The following is a 9,735-nucleotide window of genomic DNA, read 5'->3' on the forward strand; positions in this document are numbered from 1 at the left end:
TTAAATCCACTATGGACTGGACTCTCACACTTTTTTGTTAGATCCACTATGGACTGACTGGACACTCACAATATTATTCTAGATCCACTATGGACTGGACTCTCACTATTATGTTAGATCCACTATGGACTGGACTCTCACTATTATGTTAGATCCACTATGTACTGGACTCTCACACTATTATGTTGGATCCACTATGGACTGGACTCTCACACTATTATGTCAGATCCACTATGCACTGGACTCTCACTATTATGTTGGATCCACTATGGACTGGACTCTCACACTATTATGTTAGATCCACTATGGACTGGACTCTCACACTATTATGTTAGATCCACTATGGACTGGACTCTCACACTATTATGTTAGATCCACTATGGACTGGACTCTCATTATTATGTTAGCTCCACTATGGACTGGACTCTCACACTATAATGTTGGATCCACTATGGACTGGACTCTCACACTATTATGTTAGATCCACTATTGACTGGACTCTCACTATTATGTTAGATCCACTATGGACTGGACTCCCACTATTATGTTACATCCACTATGGACTGGACTCTCACTATTATGTTACATCCACTATGGACTGGACTCTCACTATAATGTTAGATCCACTATGGACTGGACTATCACTATTATGTTAGATCCACTATGGACTGGACTCTCACTATTATGTTAGATCCACTATGGACTGGACTCTCACACTATTATGTTAGATCCACTACGGACTGGACTCTCACAATATTATTTTAGATCCACTATGGACTTGACTCTCACACTATTATGTTAGATCCACTATGGACTGGACTCTCACAATATAATTCTAGATCCACTATGGACTGGACTCTCACTTTTACGTTAGATCCACTATGGACTGGACTCTCACACTATTATGTTGGATCCACTATGGACTGGACTCTCACACTATTATGTTGGATCCACTATGGACTGGACTCTCACTATTATGTTAGATCCACTATGGTCTGGACTCTCACTATCATGTAAGATCCACTATGGACTGGACTGCCACTATTATGTTGGATCCACTACGGACTGGACTCTCACACTATTATGTTAGATCCACTATGCACTGGACTCTCACTATTATGTTGGATCCACTATGGACTGGACTCTCACACTATTATGTTAGATCCACTATGGACTGGACTCTCACACTATTATGTTAGATCCACTATGGACTGGACTCTCACACTATTATGTTAGATCCACTATGGACTGGACTCTCATTATTATGTTAGCTCCACTATGGACTGGACTCTCACACTATAATGTTAGATCCACTATGGACTGGACTCTCACACTATTATGTTAGATCCACTATTGACTGGACTCTCACTATTATGTTAGATCCACTATGGACTGGACTCCCACTATTATGTTACATCCACTATGGACTGGACTCTGGACTCTCACTATTATGTTACATCCACTATGGACTGGACTCTCACTATTATGTTAGATTCACTATGGACTGGACTCTCACTATAATGTTAGATCCACTATGGACTGGACTATCACTATTATGTTAGATCCACTATGGACTGGACTCTCACTATTATGTTAGATCCACTATGGACTGGACTCTCACACTATTATGTTAGATCCACTACAGACTGGACTCTCACAATATTATTTTAGATCCACTATGGACTTGACTCTCACACTATTATGTTAGATCCACTATGGACTGGACTCTCACAATATTATTCTAGATCCACTATGGACTGGACTCTCACTTTTACGTTAGATCCACTATGGACTGGACTCTATTATGTTAGATCCACTATGGACTGGACTCTATTATGTTAGATCCACTATGGACTGGACTCTCACTATTATGTTAGATCCACTATGGACTGGACTCTCACTATTATGTTAGATCCACTATGGACTGGGCTTTCACATTATTATGTTAGATCCACTATGGACTGGACTCCCACTATTATGTTAGATCCACTATGGACTGGACTCTCACTATTATGTTAGATTCACTATGGACTGGACTCTCACTATAATGTTAGATCCACTATGGACTGGACTCTCACACTATTATGTTAGATCCACTATGGACTGGACTCTCATTATTATGTTAGCTCCACTATGGACTGGACTCTCACACTATTATGTTAGATCCACTATGGACTGGACTCCCACTATTATGTTACATCCACTATGGACTGGACTCTGGACTCTCACTATTATGTTACATCCACTATGGACTGGACTCTCACTATTATGTTAGATTCACTATGGACTGGACTCTCACACTATTATGTTAGATCCACTATTGACTGGACTCTCACTATTATGTTAGATCCACTATGGACTGGACTCCCACTATTATGTTACATCCACTATGGACTGGACTCTGGACTCTCACTATTATGTTACATCCACTATGGACTGGACTCTCACTATTATGTTAGATTCACTATGGACTGGACTCTCACTATAGTGTTAGATCCACTATGGACTGGACTATCACTATTATGTTAGATCCACTATGGACTGGACTCTCACTATTATGTTAGATCCACTATGGACTGGACTCTCACACTATTATGTTAGATCCACTACGGACTGGACTCTCACAATATTATTTTAGATCCACTATGGACTGGACTATCACTATTATGTTAGATCCACTATGGACTGGACTCTCACTATTATGTTAGATCCACTATGGACTGGACTCTCACACTATTATGTTAGATCCACTACGGACTGGACTCTCACACTATTATGTTAGATCCACTATGGACTGGACTCTCACAATATTATTCTAGATCCACTATGGACTGGACTCTCACTTTTACGTTAGATCCACTATGGACTGGACTCTATTATGTTAGATCCACTATGGACTGGACTCTCACTATTATGTTAGATCCACTATGGACTGGACTCTCACTATTATGTTAGATCCACTATGGACTGGACTCACACTATTATGTTAGATCCACTATGGACTGGGCTTTCACATTATCATTTTAGATCCACTATGGACTGGACTCCCACTATTATGTTAGATCCACTATGGACTGGACTCTCACTATTATGTTAGATTCACTATGGACTGGACTCTCACTATAATGTTAGATCCACTATGGACTGGACTATCACTATTATGTTAGATCCACTATGGACTGGACTCTCACTATTATGTTAGATCCACTACGGACTGGACTCTCACAATATTATTTTAGATCCACTATGGACTTGACTCTCACACTATTATGTTAGATCCACTATGGACTGGACTCTCACACTATTATGTTAGATCCACTACCGACTGGACTCTCACAATATTATTCTAGATCCACTATGGACTGGACTCTCACTTTTACGTTAGATCCACTATGGACTGGACTTTCACTATTATGTTAGATCCACTATGGACTGGACTCTCACTATTATGTTAGATCCACTACGGACTGGACTCTCACAATATTATTTTAGATCCACTATGGACTTGACTCTCACACTATTATGTTAGATCCACTATGGACTGGACTCTCACACTATTATGTTAGATCCACTACCGACTGGACTCTCACAATATTATTCTAGATCCACTATGGACTGGACTCTCACTTTTACGTTAGATCCACTATGGACTGGACTTTCACACTATTATGTTAGATCCACTATGGACTGGACCCTCACTATTATGTTAGATCCACTATGGACTGGACTCTCACTATTATGTTAGATCCACTATGGACTGGGCTTTCACATTATTATGTTAGATCCACTATGGACTGGACTCTCACTATTATGTTAGATCCACTATGGACTGACTGGAATCTCACAATATTATTCTAGATCCACTATGGACTGGACTCTCACTATTATGTTAGATCCACTATGGACTGGACTCTGGACTCTCACTATTATGTTAGATCCACTATGGACTGGACACTCACTTTTATGTTAGATCCACTATGGACTGGACACTCACTATCATGTAAGATCCACTATGGACTGGACTCTCATTTTTATGTTAGCTCCACTATGGACTGGACTCTCACACTATTATGTTAGATCCACTATGGACTGGACTCCCACACCATTATGTTAGATCCATTATGGACTAGACTCCCACACCATTATGTTGGATCCACTATGGACTGGACTCTCACTATTATGTTAGATCCACTTTGGACTGGACTCTCACTATTATGTTAAATCCACTATGGACTGGACTCTTACTATTATGTTAGATCCACTATGGACTGGACTCTCACACTATTATGTTAGATCCAATATGGACTGGACTCTCTCACTATTATGTTAGATCCACTATGGACTGGACTCTCACTATTATGTTAGATCCACTATGAACTGGACTCTCTCACTATTATGTTAGATCCACTATGGACCGAACTATGTTTTAGTTTTTCTTCTGTGTGTTTAGTATTTCCTGCCCTTAGTTCCTGTCAGCACTCTTATTTTGGTTCAGCTTCCTAAATGCTTTATTTCCCCTTAGCTGCAGCTGATTGCCACCTGACCACACCTGCTATCAATCAGCCCGATTTCCTATTTGTACCTGCTTTGTCTTCCGGTCAGTACTGGATTATCGTCTTGTCAATGACTTTTGTATTGTCAACAACAAACTTGGACACCTGGGAGGACTCTTTACCGCTGAAACGGGGGGGGGAGGGGATTCCTAATAATTGCTGTTTTTTCTTTGCCTTTTTTGTTGCATAAACTGCTGAGGTTTATTTAGAATATAAAGAAAAATTCCTCAGCGCTCTTTTTTTTTTTTATTCCATCGCCGCCGAGCTAACAGGAAGCGGAGCGGAAACGGGCGACGAGGCGACACATAAATCAAACGGGGCGACGGTATGCTTCTGCGGGAGCCGTGATCGCGTGGCGTGCTCTGCTTTGCTCGCAGGCGATCAGGGATAATAGACAAATCCCCGCCAAGCTCCAGATTCCTCTCCGCGATCTTCAGCTCGGGCCGCAAATAAAACAACGGACCCGAAAGGAGCCCCGGAAATCCCAAACAGAAAATCACAGCCGGGGGGGGGGAGGAAATTGAGAAACACTCTGGTGTCCTTGAGCTCACCGCTCCAGCGGAGCTGATAAGCGGCCGACATCTGATAACCGCGGGGATGCACGCCGCCGAATGGTTTCTCCTCACCTGAATGCAGCGAGTAGGTGACGGCGGCGTTGCTGCCCACGTCGGCGTCCAGGGCCTTGACCCGCACCACCTCGGAGCCCGCCGGGGCCAGGTTGGAGATGGCGGCCGGGGTAGCGGGGGCTGAGGAAGGCGGGCGCGTGGTCGTTAAAGTCCTCCACCTCAACGACCACCTTCACCAGGTTGCGTTTCACCGGGATCTCCTGGTCACGCACCTGAATGCAGCGTCACACACGGGAAACAGGCAAAAACCAGGCAAAGACACTTAAAAGGAGTTTTTGCTATGGCGCCATCTTGTGGATGAATTAGCCAAATGCAGGTGCTACAGCGTCTATCCGTTTAGTGCTTTCAACCGGAAGTAGAAGTGCTGTTCCGTCTTTGAGCCGTCCATAGCGTTCTACTCTTACAGAGTCTTCATTCATCACTCCAGGCAACGTTTTCAACTTTTACAATATAACTACAACTATTCTTACTCAACAAACTGTCCCATGTGTGGTGTCTGTAGGAGTGTTTTCATGCATTTTTTTGTACCTGCTATCGAAATTAGTTAACATGCTAACACGTTAGTATAATTAATTTACAACGGCATTATTTTTGTGTAGTTTCAGTTCCGCAAATTCTTCAGTAAATTCACCAAAAGTTCTAGTCTGTTTAGCTGATTGGAGTGTGTTATTGTTCATGCTATGGCGCCATCTTGTGGAGGAATTCACCCAAAGCAGGTGCTGTAGCGTCCTTCCGTTTAGTGCTTTCAACCGGAAGTAAAAGTGCCGTTCCGTATTTGAGCCGTCCATAGCGTTTCTACTCGTATGGATTCTTCATTCATCGCTCCAAGCGACGTTTTCAACTTTTACAATATAACTACAACTATTCTTACTCAACAAACTGTCCCATGTGTGATGTCTGTTGGAGTGTTTTCATGCATTTTTTTGTATGTGCTATCGTAATTAGTTAACATGCTAACACGTTTACGGATATTGTTGGTATTATTAATTTACAACGGCATTATTTTTGTGTTGTTTCAGTTTCGCAAATTCTTCAGTAAATTCACCAAAAATTATATAGTCTGTTTAGCTGATTGGAGTGTGTTATTGTTCATACTATGGCGCCATCTTGTGGATGAATGCACCAAATGCAGGTGCTACAGCGTCTATCCGTTTAGTGCTTTCAACCGGAAGTAGAAGTGCCGAGCCGTCCGTAGCGTTTCTACTCGTACGGATTCTTCATTCATCGCTCCAAGCGACGTTTTCAACTTTTACAATATAACTACAACTATTCTTACTCAACAAACCGTCCCATGTGTGATGTCTGTAGGAGTGTTTTCATGCATTTTTTGTACCTGCTATCATAATTAGTCAACATGCTAACACATTTACCACTGTTGTTAATATTATTCATTTACAACGGCATTATTTTAGTGTCGTTTCAGTTTAGCAAATTCGTCAGTAAATTCGCCAAAACGTTACCGTGGAGTTATTGAGTGTGTTTGGCTGATTGGAGTGTTATTGTTCATGCTATGGCGCCATCTTGTGGAGGAATTCAACCAATGCAGGTGCCACAGCGTCTATCCGTTTAGTGCTTTCAACCGGAAGTAGAAGTGCCGAGCCGTCCGTAGCGTTTCTACTCGTATGGATTCTTCATCCATCGCTCCAAACAACGTTTTCAACTTTTACAATATAACTACAACTATTCATACTCAACAAACCGTCCCATGTGTGATGTTTGTAGGAGTGTTTTCATGCATTTTTTTGTACGTGCTATCGTAATTAGTCAACATGCTAACACAATTACCACTGTTGTTAGTATTATTAACTTAAAACGGCATTATTTTAGTGTCGTTTCAGTTTCGCAAATTCGTCAGTAAATTCACCAAAAGTTATATTGAGTGTGTTTAGCTGATTGGAGTGTGTTATTGTTCATGCTATGGCGCCATCTTGTGGATGAATTCACCCAATGCAGGTGCTACAGCGTCTATCCGTTTAGTGCTTTCAACCGGAAGTAAAAGTGCCGAGCCGTCCGTAGCGTTTCTACTCGTATGGATTCTTCATTCATCGCTCCAAGCGACGTTTTCAACTTTTACAATATAACTACAACTATTCTTACTCAACAAACCGTCCCATGTGTGATGTCTGTAGGAGTGTTTTCATGCATTTTTTTGTACCTGCTATCATAATTAGTCAACATGCTAACACATTTACCACTGTTGTTACTATTATTCATTTACAACGGCATTATTTTAGTGTCGTTTCAGTTTAGCAAATTCGTCAGTAAACTCGCCAAAACGTTACCGTGGAGTTATTGAGTGTGTTTGGCTGATTGGAGTGTGTTATTGTTCATGCTATGGCGCCATCTTGTGGAGGAATTCACCCAATGCAGGTGCTACAGCGTCTATCCGTTTAGTGCTTTCAACCGGAAGTAGAAGTGCCGAGCCGTCCGTTGCGTTTCTACTCGTATGGATTCTTCATCCATCGCTCCAAACAATGTTTTCAACTTTTACAATATAACTACAACTATTCATACTCAACAAACCGTCCCATGTGTGATGTCTGTAGGAGTGTTTTCATGCATTTTTTTGTACGTGCTATCGTAATTAGTCAACATGCTAACACAATTACCACTGTTGTTAGTATTATTAACTTACAACGGCATTATTTTAGTGTCGTTTCAGTTTCGCAAATTCGTCAGTAAATTCACCAAAAGTTATATTGAGTGTGTTTAGCTGATTGGAGTGTGTTATTGTTCATGCTATGGCGCCATCTTGTGGATGAATTCACCCAATGCAGGTGCTACAGCGTCTATCCGTTTAGTGTTTTCAACCGGAAGTAAAAGTGCCGAGCCGTCCGTAGCGTTTCTACTCGTCTGGATTCTTCATTCATCGCTCCAAGCGACGTTTTCAACTTTTACAATATAACTACAACTATTCTTACTCAACAAACCGTCCCATGTGTGATGTCTGTAGGAGTATTTTTATGCATTTTTTTGTACCTGATATCGTAATTAGTTAACATGCTAACACGTTTACGAGTGTTGTTAGTATTATTAACTTACAACGGCATTATTTTTGTATTGTTTCAGTTTCGCAAATTCGTCAGTAAATTCACCAAAAGTTATTGAGTGTGTTTAGCTGATTGGAGTGTGTTATTGTTCATGCTATGGCGCCATCTTGTGGAGGAATTCACCCAATGCAGGTGCTACAGCGTCTATCCGTTTAGTGCTTTCAACCGGAAGTAGAAGTGCCGAGCCGTCCATAGCGTTCTACTCGTATGGATTCTTCATTCATCGCTCCAAGCGACGTTTTCAACTTTTACAATGTAACTACAACTATTCACACTCAACAAAGCGTCCCATGTGTGATGTCTGTAGGAGTGTTTTCATGCATTTTTTTGTACGTGCTATCGTAATTAGTTAACATGCTAACACGTTTACGAGTGTTGTTAGTATTATTAATTTACAACGGCATTATTTTTGTGTAGTTTCAGTTTTGCAAATTCTTCAGTTAATTCACCAAAAGTTATTGAGTGTGTTTAGCTGATTGGAGTGTGTTATTGTTCATGCTATGGCGCCATCTTGTGGAGGAATTCACCAATTGCAAGTGCTGCAGCGTCTATCCATTTAGTGCTTTCAACCGGAAGTAGAAATGCCGTTCAGTCTATGAGCCATCCGTAGCGTTTCTACTCATATGGATTTTTCATTCATCACTCCAAGCAACATTTTCAACTTTTACAATATAACTACAACTATTCTTATTTACTAAAGTTTCCCATGTGTGATGTCTGGAGGAATGTTTTCATGCGTATTTGTACGTGCTATCCTAATGTAACCAAGCTAGCTTTTTTAGCATTAGCTAACACTTTTACGAGTGTCTGTGTTAGTATTTTTCATTTACAACGACATTATTTTTGTATTGTCACCATGGAGTTATTGAGTGTGTTTAGCTGATTGGAGTGTGTTATTGTTCATGCTATGGCGCCATCTTGTGGATTAATTCACCCAACGCAAGTGCTGTAGCGTCCTTCTGTTTAGTGCTTTCAACCGGAAATAGAAGTGCAAGTTCTCTTTTGGAGCCGTCCATAACGTTCTACTTGCATGGATTCTTCATTCATTAGGCAGTGGGAGCGATTCAGATGTTATTAGACACATTTACTAGGATAACTCTGGAAAATCCCTTATCTGCTTATTGTGTTACTAGTGTTTTAGTGAGATTATATGGTTGTACCTATACAACCTGAAAGTTGGAGGGGTGTGGCCACAGGTGTGTCTCCGAGGGAACCCACGTCTTTCGACGATTTTTTTTAACTCCTCCTACACGGTGTAAGCATCTGACGGTCAGGGGCGGCCGGTGGAAGGAGGCAAGAGAGGCCGCAACTGCCTCTTTGACAAGTGCAGGAGGAACGACGCAAACTCTCCGCTCATGTCTATGGTAAGAGCCGACCTATTACCACCATTTTCTCACCGAAACCTGCCGATTGACATGGGGCGGTATAGCTCGGTTGGTAGAGCGGCCGTGCCAGCAGCTTGAGGGTTGCAAGTTCAATCCCCGCTTCCGCCATCCTAGTCCCTGC

The 9,735-nt window shown here is 41.6% G+C and overlaps 1 protein-coding gene across 1 annotated transcript in view; it reads right to left on the reverse strand.

Moving 5' to 3' along the window:
- The window catches only part of fat2 (FAT atypical cadherin 2), a 250,515-nt gene that overhangs the window by 133,916 nt on the left and 106,864 nt on the right, over positions 1-9,735 (reverse strand). Inside the window, 2 exon segments of the mRNA XM_061891855.1 lie at positions 5,180-5,288; positions 5,290-5,391. Of these exon segments, the coding sequence (XP_061747839.1) occupies positions 5,180-5,288; positions 5,290-5,391 (211 nt within the window).

This window comes from Nerophis ophidion, linkage group LG29, assembly GCF_033978795.1.
Source record: "Nerophis ophidion isolate RoL-2023_Sa linkage group LG29, RoL_Noph_v1.0, whole genome shotgun sequence".
NCBI classification, from domain to species: domain Eukaryota; kingdom Metazoa; phylum Chordata; class Actinopteri; order Syngnathiformes; family Syngnathidae; genus Nerophis; species Nerophis ophidion.